At 35.3% G+C, this 19,559-nt stretch overlaps 1 protein-coding gene across 1 annotated transcript; it reads right to left on the bottom strand.

The window, feature by feature from the left end:
* Window positions 1–260: 260 nt before the first annotated feature.
* LOC120576085 (uncharacterized) lies at window positions 261–4,404 on the bottom strand. Its single transcript, XM_039827064.1, has 2 exons — window positions 4,122–4,404; window positions 261–3,832 (listed from the first exon to the last, which is right to left on the bottom strand). The coding sequence occupies exons 1-2, from the start codon at window positions 4,402–4,404 to the stop codon at window positions 261–263; spliced, it is 3,855 nt and encodes a 1,284-aa protein (XP_039682998.1).
* Window positions 4,405–19,559: the final 15,155 nt, after the last annotated feature.

Below are 19,559 nucleotides of genomic sequence, written 5' to 3'. Positions count from 1 at the left end.
TTCTCCCCCAAAACTATCTAAAATATCAAAACAGCCCTCAACTAAATATTTTATATTATTTTCAAATCTTTATTCCATTTATCAATAAAATAATTCTCATAACATAATCAAATCCTCCAAAACTCATAACTTATCACGTCATCAATCAAATCACTAAATTCACCACAAATCATCAAAACATATCAAAATCATGCATATACTATATAATTATAATATAATGGCCTAAACTCGATTAAATAACGATTAAACGAAAGTGGGCGTTACATGTGCCGCCACCCTTTACAAGCTGCAAACTCAATAGCGATAATAAAACCCAGCACCTCCGAATAAAAAACTGACTGAATACCAATATTACAACAAAAAGCTCCTCTAAAAGTACCCAGATAATCACGAAAAATACCCCCACAAGCAGCGTGCCCTCCTAACACTGAGCCATCCGTGTTAACCTTTAACCAAGGGGAGGACGGCGCCTTCCACAAAACCAATAGCATATCCTTGGTACGACGGTTATGATGTGGCACCATGAACGAATCCAGAAACGAGTAATCCGAAGTCATGCATTTACCTTTAGAGGTCGACCCAGACAAAGCAATAGAAGAGTGGATACGTACCTTAGCTGAGTGTAATAAGGGCTGGAACGCAGAGAAATGGATAGCATTGCGAGCCCACCAAATAGAATGAAGAGTATGCAAGATTGCTGCTAAAAAAATGTCGGCCACTTGGGAGGAGCAACTCGCTGGACGACAAGACATCAGGGAATCAAAGGAGGATGCGTCAACAAAATGATTCAGCCTAGAGCCAATCCAATCCCAAAGACAGGAAGCAAAGGCGCAAGAAAGGAAAAGATGCTCAATTGTTTCATAATCTTGCAAGCACAAACTACAAACCGACACCACAATGCATCCACGGGTTCGAATGTTGTCGTCAGTGGGCATTTTCCCATGATGAATCCGCCAATAAAGAAAAGAAACAGAGGGCGGAATGGCAGCACTCCAAATGACTTCCGCCCAAGGCACCAAAGTGGCACGCGGGCACAAAAAAGCGAAGGCGTGCTTGGAAGAAAGGGAGCCATCAGAAGAATGCTGCCAAACAAACAAATCCGGCAGCGGACTGGAGGGTAAAACGATGCTATCCATTCGGGCCTGAATGTCACCAGAAGCTGCTATAGTCGTAGGCAATAACAAGGCACCATTAATAATAGCTTCGGAATGTTTACCTATGAGATGACCGTGAAATTCCTTGTCTAAATTCAACAACTCCACCAACGGAGCACCTAACCAATTATCCGTCCAAAAATTGATGCTATCACCGTTGCCCACTATCCATAAAGAGTTCACCAAGACCGTCCCTATAAACTCTTTAATACCTGACCAAACCGAGGATTTAAAGTAACGTGAGGAGGGCGTACCATTGGAGAAGTACCGCCATTTTAAGAGGTTAGACCATTGAGAATCCGTAGCAAGTAAATCCCAAGACAATTTAAGAATTAGCGCTTCATTAATCAAACGCGTAGGCTTGATATCCAGCCTACCTTCATTCCAAGGTCGACACAAAACTTTCCAAGCCACCGTGCAAACTTTCCTGGTATGAACATCACCACTCCAAATGAAATTTTTTAACCACGAGTCCAAAAGCCGCAATAACCTTCTAGGCCAGAGATACACATGAAAAGAGTACACAAGCATGCCATGAATTATTGATTTAACTAGCTGCACCCGTCCCATAATTGACAAAATACGACCTTTCCAAGTTGCCAATTTATTTTTTATTTTATCGATAATCCCACGGAAGTGAATTGCTTTTGGTTTGCCTTGGAAAATAGTGCAACCAAGATACTGAAAAGGAACAGTTCCCACCGAGAAACCCAGCAAAGAAGCAATCATGTGTGTCCGAGTGCCCGACATAGCTCCTGTATAGAACCTGTTTTTTGCGTTGTTTATAACCTGACCAGACACCTTTGAGTATCTCTGAAAAATACGGAGAAGCTCTCTAATATTACTCTTCAGCCCTGTGCAAAAAATCATAATATCGTCCGCATACAGCACATGAGTCGGAATAAAAGATCCCCGACAATAAGAGATATTAGTAAGGCGCCCCCTGGTAGAAGAGATAGAAATAGCTCTACTAAGAACCTCCTCTACAAGACAAAATAAAAGAGGGGAAAGAGGATCTCCCTGCCGAACCCCAAGGGTGCAAGAGAAAAATCCAACCGCATTACCATTAATTAAAATAGATAAACGAGCAGAGTGAAGAATAGCAAGTATCCAGTTGAGGAAAGTAGTAGAGAAACCGAAGTTGTTAAGCACATCAATCAGGAAATTCCAATCTAGAATGTCGAAAGCTATGGAGATGTCAACCTTAATAGCTATATTACCACCATACTGGCGTTTATCAAGAGAGTTGATAGCCTCAGATGCTATAATGACACAGTCAGAAATATTACGGTCTCGAACAAAACCTCGCTGCTCAACAGATATGATGCGCGACGTTATGCAAGCAAGCCTATCAGCTAAAATTTTAGTTATTATTTTGAACTGAAAATTCGCAAGAGCAATAGGACGGTAGTCACCCATAGCCCGCGCGCCTTGAATCTTTGGAATCAAGACAATCATGCTGGAATTAATATTAGGAGGAACCAAACCATGAAGGAAAAATGCTTGAACGGATTGAACCACATCACTCCCCACAACATCCCAAAAGGTTTGGTAAAAATGACCTCCAAACCCATCTGGTCCTGGTGCCCCATCCGCATTTAGAGCAAAAACCGCTGCCTTGATTTCATACGACAAAGGAAAATGCATAAGCATTTGATTGTCCTCCTTCGTAACTAGCGCTGGAATGATCTCATCCACTAAAGTATTCTGACCACAGTTATTATCCATGCTGAAAATACCCTGAAAGTAAGATAGAATATGCAACTCTATATCCGAAGGCTCTGAGAGAATATTATCACCATCTTGCAACAAAGAAATAGAGTTGGTGGCTGCCCGGATTTTAGATACTCGGTGAAAGTAAGCAGTGTTACGGTCACCATGAATAAAATGTTGGTTGCGCGCCTTCTCCTTCCAAAATTGTTCCTGTACATTTAAGGCATTTGTTAAGAGCATTTGTGCTTCTAAATCCTGCAAATAAAGAGTATCAGAAAAGCCTTCAGTGTCAATTAAAAGTTGAATACGATTCACTTCATCCACCGCTAGTCTCACTTGTCTATCTACATCACCAAAAACATTGCGATTCCAAGCCTTAAAAGAATTTTTAACATTTCGGAGCTTAGCCTGTAACCGCAACATACCCCTACCTCTAACCTCCTTAGACCAAACTTCAGTCACCAAATTTCGACAGTCCACATGTGATGTCCAACCCTTAAAGAATTTGAAAGGGTTGGCGTGTTGAACAGAGGAGAAAACAAGGGAGAGCAAAAGAGGATGGTGATCAGACTGATGTCGAACTAAAGCAAAGCAAGTAGATTGGTGCCAAAAATTCACCCAAGCCTCATTACAAACTGCCCTATCTAGGCGAAGGGCCACATTTTCCATGCCGAAACGACCATTAGACCAAGTGAAAAAAGAGCCCAAAGTAGGGAGATGATGTAAAACATTTGCATTCGTCCAGTTTAAAAAATCTTCACAAGACAAAGGTGGCGGAGGTCGCCTGCCCCGTTTTTCATGAGCACCTAAAATACAATTAAAATCCCCCACAAAAAGCCACGAACCTTGGAAGCATCCTTGAAGGTTAGTAAGATCATCCCAAAGTTCACGCCGTTTAACATAGTAATTATATGCATAAATAGCAGCCAAATAAACAGTTGAATTAAAGCAAGAAATCTCCAAAGCTATACATTGGTCAGAAACAAAATAACAGTTGCAAACACATCAGTACCCCAGAGCGCCCACAAATTAGGAATAGAAGTACCTCTGTCATTTGTGCAATATTTCGTAACTCCTATCAAAGGCCAATACCAAGAAGGAATTTGAGCAAAGCTAACCATTGGTTCCGCCACAAAAATAATAGTTGGTTTATGCGACAAAAATAAATTTTTTAAAGCAAGCCGAGTATCGGAATTACCAATACCGCGAACATTCCAATAGAGAATATTCATTGGGACGATGGCTGGTTGTTACCCCGCGGCCGAGGCTTATGAGGCTGTGTTGCAAGAACGTGTTGAACCTTAAGCTTTTGCTTCTGATTGCGTGTGAGAACCGGCAATAATTCTTCTTTAGTGGCACTAGCTTCAGCTGCAGCTCTAGCATCATATTCACGGACCCGTTCCCATAATTCAAGGCCATGTTGAATGTTTAGGCTAGGGTGAACCTCTTGTCGTTGCAATTCAAGGTCCTTCTCCACGGGCATAGCCTCAGCTGCCACATTAGAAGGTGCGTCAACCACAGGTTCAGTGAAAGTCATGGCAATATCACGGGCGTGCACTGCTACCGAGAGCGGGTCATGAAGGGATGGTCCTAGAACAGTCACACGAGCACCTTGGGGACTCTTCTCCAGCTCCCGAAGGCTCACATGGTCCTACTCCACACCATCCTGAAGCGGTTCAGAAAAATCATCAATCTTGGGGTTCTCCAACTCCTCCCGCGATGTCTGAGTTAACTGAACCTCTCCGTTAGGTCGTACGTCCTCACGCCCAAGAGGGGATGAGTGCGGAACACGCTCAGTAGGGCCCTTGGGACTCTCCCCCAGCTCCCGCGGGTGCCTAAGATTGTGTTCCGGACTATCCAGAAGAGGGGAAGTAACATTAGTCAACGCGGGGTTCTCCAACTCCTCCCGCGCAGACTGATGAGATTCTCCCACTTCCACAGGTTGCACGTCATCGTGCGCTACAGGGGAAACAACCTTCTCCAACATAGGTGTCGCTAAATCCTTCTCTTCATTCGTAGGTCGATCAATAAGATCAAAAACATTGTGAAGCGGTAGACTGAAAGAGTGTGAAGAGATGTAGGAAACTGGTACTGAAGTTAAAGAAACTGGAATTGATTGCGTGAAATTACTGACAGAAGTAGCCTGTGTTGTCGTGGCAACAGATGTCCTAGTAGTGGTGGTAACTGTGGAGGGTAAAGGAATCCACGACGCTGCACCTTGCAAGGTCGAAGTAGAAGCACCCCCACCCTTGTGCTCCTGATGGGCCGCTCCAACACTCGCCTTGGCCGGTTGTTTCCCACGATCCAATTTCTCCTTTGTCCCTTGCGGATTTAACCAGCGACAATTGTTAACATTATGCCCAATAGAGTAGCAATGATGACAAAACAATGGCCTTCGTTCATATTGAATTTCCACCATAAAAGCAAACCCATCGCGTTCGACCAGAACCTCATCATAAGCTTTCTTTGAAAGATCAATATCCACTAGGATGCGAGCATAGTGACCAAAAGTACGGTTGCGAGTTGGCCCATCAATATCTATAGCTGTGCCAATGGCACTTGCAATTTCCTTCAATGTACGTTCCCGCCAATACTCTTGCGGTAACTCAACCAAACGAATCCAAAACGATACATGCGTTTGCTTCTGCACCAAAAGTTTGAAATCTTTTGTCCATTGAGAGAAACGTAACAATCCAGGTTTGAGGTTTACCGTGCCAGTTGCCCAGACTTTTTGTAAATCATCCACCGATTCAAAGTGAAACTCATGAAATCCCTTACCTAGAGGAACCATTTTCCATCCTGCCGTCGTCTTCCAAATCTTACCAATTTTCTCCCTGAGATCACGGGCAGAAATTGGTTTATCGCCCTTAGAAAGCGTCAAGCGCGCTCGTAAAACCCTACTACAATCCTCAACCCCCTTCTGGTACTCATCCTGACAAATTTTGATGCTTAAAGCATCACCTTTGATGCACGGAGAAGGGAAAGGTCGTTCGTCCAAGGATTTTTTCCCTGAAACAGCAGCAGCAAATGATAGCGGAGTTGAAGCTGACGCTACCTGCGGTGGAACCCGAGTTGCCAAAATTTCCCTAGTCTGATATGGTACAGCCTCAGTTATCGTACGAGCAATTGATGCAGACTCCAAATTGCGCGGTGCAGCTGATGACAATTCTGCCTGCCAGTCGAAAGACATGGCAGAACCCTGAAAAAGCAGTCAGTGTTGTAAGAACAGCGTGAATGAACCAGCAGTAAAAGAACAACGGAGAAAATTCTTCAGAGAAAGTAGAATGATTGATTTCGCAGGAACAGGAACAGATCAAAGAAATCAAGAATCAGCAAGAAAGAAGATTGCGCAGGAAACCCTAGCAGAGCAAAAACGCGCCTTCATTCTCTAGCATACCCTAAGAAATAAAGCAAACATTGGCAAAATTTCCATGAAGAATACAAAAACACATATCAATTACTTTGAATCTTTCTACAATCCACTGTCAAAATAAAAATTATAAAACCGACAAATGTTTGTAAAACGTAAAATTAAAATTCACAATAAAAGATGATAAGAAGCAAATTTCTAGATGAAATGATATGTAAATTGCAGCGGAGAATAACAATGAGCTTACCTTTTAAACTGATTCCGTTTTGATTTGGTCATGTTTCTTGTGCTTTTTTTACTTGCTGTTTTAGAAATATTTTGCAGCACATACTCTTACGGTGACCAAGAATAACATAATTTGACCATCTTATCCTTTTTGCATATATTTATGCTCATCATTACCCCGTAGTGCTTCTTTCTCTCTTATAGGTTCATTATTCTAAATGTAGTTTAAAACTTTAAGAGTAAAAGTAAATTGGACACTCAAAACCGAAATTTGCACCCTAAAAAACAAAATAAAAAATAACAGTGGCAATTTCATTGTTAAAAGGTTAAAACTAAATATTACTGAATTTTCAAGGCTAAACTTTGGGTAATGGTTGATTTATGCGTGATTTCTGTAAAAGGGAATTAAAAAAATTAGAGAAGAAATGTCACAACAACAGAAGAGCAGTAGTGGAATAAATTTTTTGTTGCTATTCAACGAAAAGACGTTGTGATCAAACATCAAATAAGAATAAGTGAATGATGAATCTATCATGTGTTAGAGGACGTTCACAACAACAGAAAAATACAACCATAGAAGGATGAATTTCAACAATCTAGTAACTCGCAATACAAAATGGTAAATATGTAACTCATTAGTTAAAAATTACATAAATGACATAATTCTTTGGGCAAAATTAACAGTAGTGGTGATCATGACTAATGAATTACCAAACTACAGTTTACATTCTTTGAAGCATTACCAAACTGTTAAGACATGTTCATAATTTCATTTTTTATCACACTCTCACTCTACAGAAAATGGAAAGAAGAAAATTGGATGTAGAAACATAATAACAAATAGAGTTTAACAAAAAAAAAACAAACAAACCTCGTTTTCTCACCATTGGCGCAACCTTCCCCTTTTTCTTTCATCATTTGTTGGTAGTGGAGAGAAGAAATATATGATATGGCTTTAATTATCTCAGTGTCCCAATGGTAACCGTAACCTCTACCGGTTCTTTCATCATCATGATTTCCATGCTTCAATTGTTTGATTCTTTGCGGTTATAGTTTTGTAGTTTTTGGGAAAGGATCGGTTAACCCATTATTCTAAGTAGTTATTGCAAACGTAAATTACTAAATTATACATTCAATTACTTCTTAAAGTTGAAGAAATTGAAGGGTAATTTGGGAATAGAAAATATGCTACACCAAAGTAATGTATTGCCTTTATTAATAGGTATAGATAAATATATAGTGATTCTCTTTGGTAGTGTCTCTAGTAATTATAATTGAATTTACACTCTTTCTTTAATGCACATATGTGTTATTGTCGGTTTCTATTGCTATTTATATGGTTATTGGAGTTGAAACTTAAAAGATATGTGATAAATTGCAAGATATAAGACCAACTTGTATACAAGGTTAAACCAAACCAAACCAAGATATAAGGTTGAGTATTGTCAAATTATGATTATTAATGCATAAAAGAAAAGTTATGAGTTACTTCCTTATATTTAACGCATATAAACTAAAAGTTATGAGTTTATATTTGTTTACTGTTAAATCTTATTCAAGTCATAGTATATACCAACTTAACATGATCATTTATAAAGTTTATGACACACAAAGGTACACAAAATTCACCAACTTGTATGTTATCCAAAGAATAATGCAAAGTAATTTAATGAAAGTTAGTGGAACCTGTATCTTCTTGTAGTAGCCAAAATTGTTTGAAATGGTCCTCCACGTGATATCCACAAACATATTTCTTCTTCTCTCAATAATGTTTCAACCATTCAAGTGTTCAATGGATTTGGTTCCTTTAATTTCGTTTGATTTTTGTTTTGAAATAAATGATAGATTTTTTGTTGAGGAAGAAACAAAGGATGGTTGTAAGTTGCAATTGTTTCAATGTTTAAACTACCTGCAGTTTTCTTTTTCTTGCAGTTAACAAATTTTTCCCTTGCACCAGTTACGTGAAGTTACTTATGAAGTTATTCTTTTTGTTTTTTGTTTTTTTTTTTTTTAAATAAAAATGAAGTTAAAGTGAGTAAATTAGAGTAACCGTTGAGGGTAATTATGGAAGTAAATTAGGCTACATCAAAAGAAAAGTATTGCCTTTATTAATAGGTATAGATACAAGTCTATCAAAACCATTAAACCACAATTATATTTAGACAAAGGAAGAAATTCGATTTACAACGGAAGAAACAAAAGAGAGATGATGAGGTTTAAAAAAAAAGTGGTCATTGATTGATTAATTCACATTCGGTAATTGTTTTAAATGGTAATTGATTTAAATGTTATAAGTGTGTACTATAATTAGTGAATAATAGTTTAAATCTTTATCACATTTGTTCTTTTGTTTTATTACAAAACCATTAGACAATTATTTTGGTTACACAATGAAGATTATCAAAACCATTAAACCATATTTATGGTTTCAAGAATAATTTCAATGTATAACATCTTAATCATTATTTAAAACCATGTACCAATAATAATTTAATTTAAAACCATTACACAATTATCTTGGTTTGACATACAAGACTATCAAAACCATTAAACGATACTTATGGTTTCAGTAATAATTTCAGTGTATAACATCTTAATCATTATTTAAAACCATGTACCAATAAACATTTAATTTAAAACCATTACACAATTATCTTGGTTTGACATACAAGACTATCAAAACCATTAAACGATACTTATTGTTACGATTGGATCTTTTTGTCAAGGCCCAACTCCACGACCTCTAACCCTAATTTGTGTCCATCTTATTACTCATTATATAAAGAGCCGCCGATGCATATCTTTTTCTTATGCATTTTTATTCTTTATTTCTCGATTTTGATTTCCATTTTATATATCTTTTTTTTATCAGCTCTTTGTATCATTTGTTATTTGTTTCCAGTGTTGTTGTGTATTCTTTGTTCTTATACAACAACTCATCGCTTAAACGATTTATCCATTACTAAATCTATGATTTGGTTGACAAATTGAAGAGCAAATCGAGTCTCTTAACAATAGTACAAATGATTTCGATAGTAGTTTTGATCTTACAATTTTATAGGACCGGCTACGTTTTTAGTTTTGGGTCAAGTTAATATCTACGCTCAATAAAGATGAAGGCAAATATCTTGTCAAAAAAAAAAGATGAAGGCAAGGATGATGGGTTAGATGAAGATCTTCTTTATAAAATTAATCATTTATCGTACATATCAAATCGTTGAAGTACCACAGGTATATCGAACACTTGTTAATATTTGTCTTTATTATAAATAGGTATTGAACTTTCAATTTTATAACACAAATAAATTATTTATCGAATTGATCATATTTTTATCCATCTATTTTCTTTAAAATATTTCTGCATTTATATCATATTTTATAGTCTTATGATGTATGTGATAGTATATTATCTTTGTATTTAATTCATGTTTTTATCTAATCGTATTTTATTGTTTGTTAAAACTTTGTTTTAATTTAAAGTTTTTATTCTTTCTCTATAACATTAATCAAATATTCACTAAAATGATTGTTATTTGATTCATGTGTTTTTTATACTTTAATTTGATGCTTGGGACTCCAACATTTTTTTTTGTAGTATTCATAAAATCATATTCTTCTTTATGCAGTCCCATATTTGAAGCAATTTTTAGCTTAACTGCATCTTCACTTCTCAAATCACTTCAAGTGTGCTAAAAAGGATATTAATGAACGTTAACATTAATTCAAGTGTATATAATCATGACCTTTGACAAAAGTGTGTTTAATGAACCATAACATTGATTCAAGTAAAAGGGGTGTTTTCTCTCATGTGAAGGGTCATATAATGCACTATAAATGCTTGACATTTGGGCATTAGTTTGACACAACAACAACTATACACAATTTTGTACATAATTATGTTACATTAACAACATAATTCTCCATCCTTCTCTTACTCTAAATCATCAATCAATTCTCTAATGCATGAGTAAATTGCTAGAACCATAAATCTATAAAATACTGTTATGAGATACACTTGGTGTGGTTGTGCAATACACGTTAAGGAACTCATAGTATCATGAAGGGGATTCTCTGGTCATTCCTATTGCTTCCAATATACAGTTATTGCGGGGCAAATCGAACCTAAAGGTTAGTGTCACAACCCCATATGGGTTTTGAGTTTTACATGCATAAGCATTAAACTTTTAAGGTTTCAAGTGCTACAGCCTCTTCCCAACAATCAAGATATACAACAATATTTGAAATTTTTGTGCACTCTTCATCATTTTCTTGGTGAAGTTATTGCAGCAGACCTCCAACACAAACAAAATCCAACAATATTAATCAAACCTAAAGATTGTTGGATTTTGTTTGTGTTGGGGGTCTGCTGCAATAACTCCACCAAGAAGATGATGAAGATGAGTATGATGAAGTTTGCACATAAATTTCAAAGATTGTTGTATATCTTGATTGTTGGGAAGAGGCTGCTGCACTTGAAACTTGAAACGTTTAATGGTTATGCATGTAAAACTCAAAGCGCATGGGGTTGCCATACAAACCTTTAGGTTCGATTCTCCCCCACCAATAACTGTATATTGGATGCAATAGGAATGACCGGCGAATCCCCTTCAGAATACTATATGAGTTCCTTGACGTGTATTGCACAACCACACCAAGCGTATCTCCTAACGGTATTTTACAAATTTATGGTTCCAACAATTCACTCATGCTTTAGAGAATTGATGGATGATTTAGAGTAAAAGAATGATGGAGAATTATGTTGTTAATGTAACATAATTTTGTACAAAATTAATGCCCAAATGCCAAACATTTACAGTGCATAATATGACCCTTCTCATGAGAGAAAACACCTCTTTGACTTGAATCAATATTATGGTTCATTAAGCACCTTTTTGCCAAAGGTTATTATCTTATACACTTGAATTAATGTTAAGGTTCATTAAACACCCCTTTACCAAAGGTCATGATCATATACACTTGAATCAATGCAAAAGTTCATTAAGCACTCATTTACCAAATGTTTCAATGTATATGAAAGATCACCTAACATGTTGCTGTAGAACAATCACTAGCAAGGTGATGCATGACATGAATTTGACTTCACGAATTTGAGGAATTTTTCATTACGTAAAGTCCATAGCTTGCATCATTCTTTTAGTGAATGATCTAATGTATAATTTACCCTTATATATAGTTAAGCTTCAACTTAACATTGCAATGCTTTTGTATCATAAAGAGAAAATAGATTTTTCCATGGAATCCAGTTCCAAATATGAAGTTTTAGACAACGAGAAAATAAAATATTCTTCTTAAAGCGATATGTTTTTTAACGGTGATGCATGACATGAATTTGACTTCACGAATTTGAGGAATTTTTCATTACGTAAAGGATTACGTAAAGGAATTTGATGAATTTGACTTCTTGAAGCATTACCAAACTGTTAAGACATGTTCATAATTTCATTTTTTATCACACTCTCACTCTACAGAAAATGGGAAGAAGAAAATTGGATGTAGAAACATAATAACAAATAGAGTTTAACCAAAAAAAAAACAAACAAACCTCGTTTTCTCACCATTGGCGCAACCTTCCTCTTTTTCTTTCATCATTTGTTGGTAGTGGAGAGAAGAAATATATGATATGGCTTTAATTATCTCAGTGTCCCAATGGTAACCGTAACCTCTACCGGTTCTTTCATCATCATGATTTCCATGCTTCAATTGTTTGATTCTTTGCGGTTATAGTTTTGTAGTTTTTGGGAAAGGATCGGTTAACCCATTATTCTAAGTAGTTATTGCAAACGTAAATTACTAAATTATACATTCAATTACTTCTTAAAGTTGAAGAAATTGAAGGGTAATTTGGGAATAGAAAATATGCTACACCAAAGCAATGTATTGCCTTTATTAATAGGTTTAGATAAATATATAGTGATTCTCTTTGGTAGTGTCTCTAGTAATTATAATTGAATTTACACTCTTTCTTTAATGCACATATGTGTTATTGTCGGTTTCTATTGCTATTTATATGGTTATTGGAGTTGAAACTTAAAAGATATGTGATAAATTGCAAGATATAAGACCAACTTGTATACAAGGTTAAACCAAACCAAACCAAGATATAAGGTTGAGTATTGTCAAATTATGATTATTAATGCATAAAAGAAAAGTTATGAGTTACTTCCTTATATTTAACGCATATAAACTAAAAGTTATGAGTTTATATTTGTTTACTGTTAAATCTTATTCAAGTCATAGTATATACCAACTTAACATGATCATTTATAAAGTTTATGACACACAAAGGTACACAAAATTCACCAACTTGTATGTTATCCAAAGAATAATGCAAAGTAATTTAATGAAAGTTAGTGGAACCTGTATCTTCTTGTAGTAGCCAAAATTGTTTGAAATGGTCCTCCACGTGATATCCACAAACATATTTCTTCTTCTCTCAATAATGTTTCAACCATTCAAGTGTTCAATGGATTTGGTTCCTTTAATTTCGTTTGATTTTTGTTTTGAAATAAATGATAGTTTTTTTTGTTGAGGAAGAAACAAAGGATGGTTGTAAGTTGCAATTGATTGATTGATTAATTCACATTCGGTAATTGTTTTAAATGGTAATTGATTTAAATGTTATAAGTGTGTACTATAATTAGTGAATAATAGTTTAAATCTTTATCACATTTGTTCTTTTGTTTTATTACAAAACCATTAGACAATTATTTTGGTTACACAATGAAGATTATCAAAACCATTAAACCATACTTATGGTTTCAAGAATAATTTCAATGTATAACATCTTAATCATTATTTAAAACCATGTACCAATAATAATTTAATTTAAAACCATTACACAATTATCTTGGTTTGACATACAAGACTATCAAAACCATTAAACGATACTTATGGTTTCAGTAATAATTTCAGTGTATAACATCTTAATCATTATTTAAAACCATGTACCAATAAACATTTAATTTAAAACCATTACACAATTATCTTGGTTTGACATACAAGACTATCAAAACCATTAAACGATACTTATGGTTTCAGTAATAATTTTAGTGTATAACATCTTAATCATTATTTAAAACCACTACACAATTATCTTGGTTTCACATACAAGACTATCAAAACCATTAAACCATACTTATGGTTTCAGTAATCCATACCCCTAAGTTTGTTTCAAATCATCAAAATTCAGACATCATAGAAAACAAAAGAGGAGTGTTACAAGATTGCAAAGAACTTCATGAATCAACTTTTACTTCCTTAGAAAGATCATTAACTGAAATCATAAACTGGAAAGAACATCTAGAAATTTAATTGATTCAAGAACATATCCAGAAATTCATCATAAACTTGATACAAATCCAGAAATTCATCAACATCTTTATACAAACTCAATAAAAAAAAACATTAAAACTAATCCAGTCCTTAATCGGATGTTACATATCATGTTGGACGTGCTAGCTTTTGAAGCATTTCTTCATAGTAATGGTTTTAAATAATGATCAGAAGCAAATAAAGTTATGCTTCTGAAGTGATTAGTTTTTTATTCGTTTTCTCCTAAGCTAAAAATACTGATCAAAAGCAAATAGAGTTTGACTTATGAAGTGATTTCCATAACTAAATAGCAGCGGATAAAACAGAGAGAGAAAGAATAAAGACACAAAGCAATTATACAGGCTCCTTCCACAAACCGGAAGTCAGTCTTGTCCCCCTTGCACTTCCAAGGAGAGTTCACTAAAATGTAATATCTGATTACAACTATTCACTGCTAAAACTAGCAAGAGAATTCAAATACTCAAGCACAACTGCAGGAGACTTCCTATGCTCCTGAACACAATCAAAAGACTTCTAATGCTCAACCACAACTGCAAGAGACTTCCAAATTCAAACAGAATTACAAATAAAAATGTTTGAGGTTGAACACTTGATATACAATCAGTGGTGTTCACAATACAAATCAGATACAAACTCTTAAGACTCTAGAATTTCTAAGATATGGAAGTTTCTAAGAAATTCTAAGTGAACTGCATAAAAATTTTGACAGAGTTTAAGCGCTTTCAAATTTTTGTTCAGTCATGTCATTCTCTAAGTCTACAGTCCTTTATATAGAGGTGTGAAAGAGACGTTGTGAATTGTCAGATCATCAAAATAGATTCGTTCGAAGGTTTGATCAATCACCAATGATCTTTTGCCTGATATGATTATTGTCCTCTGAAGGATCAATTTCAAATCCATTCCATGTATGTAGGAACATTGTTGCAGACAGAGCTTTTATTCTTGTCTTGTATCAGAGACACTTCGTACAATTGTACTTTGTCAACGCTCTTCAAAGAACAAGCATCCAATGCCTTCAAATCCTTTCAAAATAGTTGTTGCTTCACTCTTCCAATCTTCTGCAATGCTTAGACGAGATTAAATCCATTGAACAGCCTTTGAAACTTTAAATCCATTGTAAAAAAAAAAAATTGTTGATAAGCACACAATGCATACAAAATGTCTAAAATGAAAAAGAAATTTAAATTTGAAATAAATGTACATAAGCTGAACAACAATAATCCAAATACTTACTAAATCCATCAAACCCAACTTTTGAGTTTGAGAGTTTTTACTTTTGAGACCACAACAGCTAAAATCCAAAATCATAACATAGCTTCACAACCTAAAATCACAATCGAAATTGGAAAAAAGTTCATAATGTCAACAAAAAAACCATCCAAAAAATTACTAAATTTATCAATTTTAGAATTTTAAATCCACAACAATGAAAGAGATATTGATGAGATAAAACCGCAAGTGCACGGTCTTATCGAAATAGTATGAAAAGAGTATCGTTCCGACAGGGAGTAGTTTAATTCAATTAACCTTTGATAATGATTAGAGGAGAAAAGAGTTGTAAGTTGGGGTTTTCAAGTGTTTGAAAGATAATAATAATAAAAAGAGCCTTGGGATTATTGGTTCATCTAAATGACAAGTCCTTCACAAACCAAACTGTAAGCTTATAACTTTATGTTAGACCTAATTTCTCAAGACAGTTTCTCTTTTGTTCCTCTAGCAACCAAACCTATTTCGCTGACTTGATTACTATTAGATTTTGGTTCCTCTAACAACCAAGCCTATTTCGCTGACTTGATTATTATTAGTTCCCTTGAAGATCGAAACTATATGTCTCAAAGATTGCAAAGACTATTTCGCTGCCTTTGCAATCCTTGTCTAAATTCACTTGTTCGAATATCAAAGCTCCACTTTCGTTTTATGAATTGATATTTGAGATGATGGATAAACAATTATTAAACCCTCCACTTTCATTTCCACAGTTTGATAATGGTTGATCCATGTTAAAGCGGTGAATTTAGATAAGAAACTAGGGTTACATAAAATTAAGGCTTAGAGCTTGGCTTGATTAGGATTATGTCACTTAGACTTATCCAACAATCCCAAGACAAGGAGAAGTCTACTCACTCATGTTCATCGTAGACATGGGGAAGAAGAGAAAAAGCATAAAAGTAAATGACAAGAAAATAAAGGAAAAGAAAAGAACTTTTATTAGAAAAGAAATTGTCACTTATTGAATTCCAAGAAAAGATGAATATTTGTGATGGATGACTACTCTATTTATAGCATACATTCGAATTAAAATCTAAGCAATTACATTACTGGAATGTTCCACAAGAAACTGCGGGCTAAAATAGAGTAGCTTAAAATCTAAGCAAAAGCAGCGAAAGTGACTCTGGAGGGTGGCACGGGCCGTGCCAAGCTTCTGACTTTGGGGGAGACGTATTTTTGTCTCCGAATCTTCGTATTTTTGCATTCAATCAGCTCCAAGACTCAATCCATCCAATATTCATTCCTTAAATAAAATAAAATGCAATTTGTAGTAAACTATCTTAAAAATGAAATAATACTAATATAAAATAAAATAAAATCTAATTAAAACTAAACTAAATAGCATATAAAAATAAGCAATAAATGACTCATCAGATATTTGAGTACATACCTTTTGATGGAGAGTTTTTACTTTTAAGAGCACAACAACCAAAATCCAAAATGATAATATAACTTCACAATCTAAATGCACAATCAAAATTGGGAAAAAGTGCATAATTTCAACATAAACCCATCCTCCAAATAGTTACTAATTTGTCAACAATGGATTACCTTGTGCTGCAAGTAACAATCCCACATAAAGCCAGAAATTATGAACTAGTTTGGAAATATACCAACAATGGCTCTCTAAGCTTGAAGGATGCCTACAACTTTAAGTCTCATCATCTCCAAGAGGTTAGATAGGGCAAGATCTTGTGGTCCATTCAAATTCCTCCTTCAAAATCTCTGCTTTCTTGAAGGTTAATGCAAGAGGTTAAGGCAACCAAGAGTGAAGAGTTTAGTCTTACCTATAATTTTGGTGTGCTAGAACTATGAATCAATTCCTTTGTCTCTGTGCAAATGACAAAAAGTTTGAGAGATCACATTTTTCGAACTATGTTTCCTAGATTTTTGAGAAATCAAACAGTCATTGAAATTAAACATATAAATTACTAAGAATTAAACCAGCTCAATTTGTGATTATCCCTATGAATGGTACTATTGAGGATGATTGCAGCTATTCAAGAAGTAATCTTACAAATTCAACATTCATTTCAAATTTCAATAAGGTTAAATATATTTTCGACAAGACATCAAGCCTAGCGCAAATAGTCAAGATTTTGGCAAAGCAAGGCTGAAAGAGAGATCGTGTCGAAGTCAAGCATTCAAGGCGGGAAAGCACGATTTTAAGCATAAAAACAGTTTTCTTTAGTGGAAACGTGGGGCAAGCAGTTGTTGTAACACCCCGTTACCCAAAAGTAAATAAATAACAATAATCATCAGAGTATTTCACCAAACGGGTATGCTACATTGCAATTTCAAAATTGTTAAATAGAAAATAAAACTATTTAATCAAACCACTTGATAAAATATGAAAACATAGCAGCGGAATAGTTTTCAATCCAACAACATCCTACGGCATTAAAGGCCTTAGCTTAATTCAACAACATTATTCAAAAGACAATAAAGGCTCCTCATCACAAATTCAAAATTCGATACATGGAAAAGAAACAACAAGAATATAAATAACAGTTCCCATCCCACGTATCAGAGCCCTAGACACGACTCTTGAGCCACCACCTACTACTCAGGATCACCTGCAAGTTACCCATAGGAAGGGCAACGTTTTCAAGCAGAAGGGGTGAGATTCACAACAACAATATAGATATTAAATCTTCAATTGAATCTAACACCCTATAACTTCAAATATATCATTTTGCAAATATCCATAATTATTCACAAGTCACAACAACATCAACAATACACCAGAACCACAATGAATACATATATATATATATGAATGTATATCCAACATCAATATCAACCAGATAATAACTGAAATAACAACCGAGACTCATGCAAATGACATGACCACTGCTAAGATACCATCTTAGACTTCTGAATGAGATGCATTATGCATGTGGTACCAATCAGGACCGAGGCCCTCACCGCTTTTGAATGGTTAAAGCATTCATCAGGACCGAAGCCCTCACCGCTGTTGAGCAACTAGTACTCCAGGACCGAAGCCCTCACCGCTGTTTTATGCATATGCAATGGACCTACTTGTGTATATCTACATACAACTGACCATGCAATGCAACTCCATGTGACTCCACTTAAACAATATGTATGATTCAATACTTTGCATACATTTCATTCATCATCAGTAATCATCAATTCAGCAATCAAATCAACCACAATAATGTATAATTATACGCAACCATACTCAAATACAACAACACCAACCACTACTAATCAAGCTAGCAAAACAACACTCTGGAACTGCACTAGCTCGCCTCGCGAGCACATCTGCTCGCCACGGCGAGTACACAAAAACACTAGCTCGCCATGGCGAGTTCAAGGCGAACTCGAGGCGAGTGAAAAACAGGTGCTCTCGGGAAAAAGTGACATTTTCTCACTCAAACTTCAATTCTAAGTTCCCTATTCATCTTTTTAACCTAAAACTTCCACCATTCATCATTATTATTATCTAGGTACCTTAAACCATCCCCAAAACATCTTATAACAACTTTTCAAAATCAAGTTTTAATCTGGGCTACTCGCCATGGCGAGTTGGATTGCTCGCGAGGCGAGCTATGAAGTTGCTCACTCGCCATGGCGAGCACAGCTACTCGCGAGGCGAGCGATGAACTTCTGTACGGGCAGAAAACTGGTTTTACCCCAAAATCCCATTTTTCTCCCAATCACTCCCCAAATCAGTTTACAGATGAAAAATAAATGTTTCTATGCAACCAGAACCCAATTCTAACATCAAAACAGCAATATCTACCCCAAAAACCATTAATTCAATTCATACCCAATTCCTCAATTTCACTTTAAAACCTGTTAAACTCAAAATCAGAATTTAAAATATACACTATTGAAGTAAACCCCACCCTTACCTTAGAAATTGACGAAGAATGCACAGCAAAAATCAACTCTTGGTTCTTCCTTGGTTCTCTCTTGCTTTTCTCCCAAAACTGGTTCTACGTGAAACTGGTTTCTAACTTCTCTGTATTAACTTCCCACTAAAATGTAACTCCCTTCTATTTACACTTAACTCCCATAAATTCTATTAACTCCTATTATTTCCCCAAACCTCAAAATAATTACTATTCCATACTTTATTTAATTATTATTAAATAAACCATATAATAAAATAATATATACCATATAAATCACCCAAAAATCACAAATACACACATAAATGCATATACTCCACATAAATCACCAAACCATCATATATAAATATATATATATATACTCCACATAGTAAAATAATTAAATAAATAACTAGGGCGTTACAACTCTCCCCAAATTACAGAATTTCGTCCTCGAAATCTTACCTCAAGCAAACAACTCCGGATACGACTCCCGCATCTTACTCTCCAGCTCCCAGGTCAAACTTTCACCAGTCGCTCCACCCCAAACGACCCTCACAAGAGGTATCTCTTTACCTCTCAAGGACTTCACCTTTCTGTCATCGATCCTCAATG

This window comes from Medicago truncatula, chromosome 6, assembly GCF_003473485.1.
Source record: "Medicago truncatula cultivar Jemalong A17 chromosome 6, MtrunA17r5.0-ANR, whole genome shotgun sequence".
NCBI classification, from domain to species: Eukaryota; Viridiplantae; Streptophyta; class Magnoliopsida; order Fabales; family Fabaceae; genus Medicago; species Medicago truncatula.
This window is presented reverse-complemented; position numbering and strand designations above follow the sequence as displayed.

Coding starts and splice junctions, on each gene's coding strand:
- LOC120576085 (XM_039827064.1), bottom strand. CDS start 4,404: ATGACTTTCACTGAACCTGTGGTTGACGCACCTTCTAATGTGGCAGCT. Junction 3,833..4,121: donor TCATAAGCCTCGGCCGCGGG/GTAACAACCAGC, acceptor ACCAATGTATAG/CTTTGGAGATTTCTTGCTTT.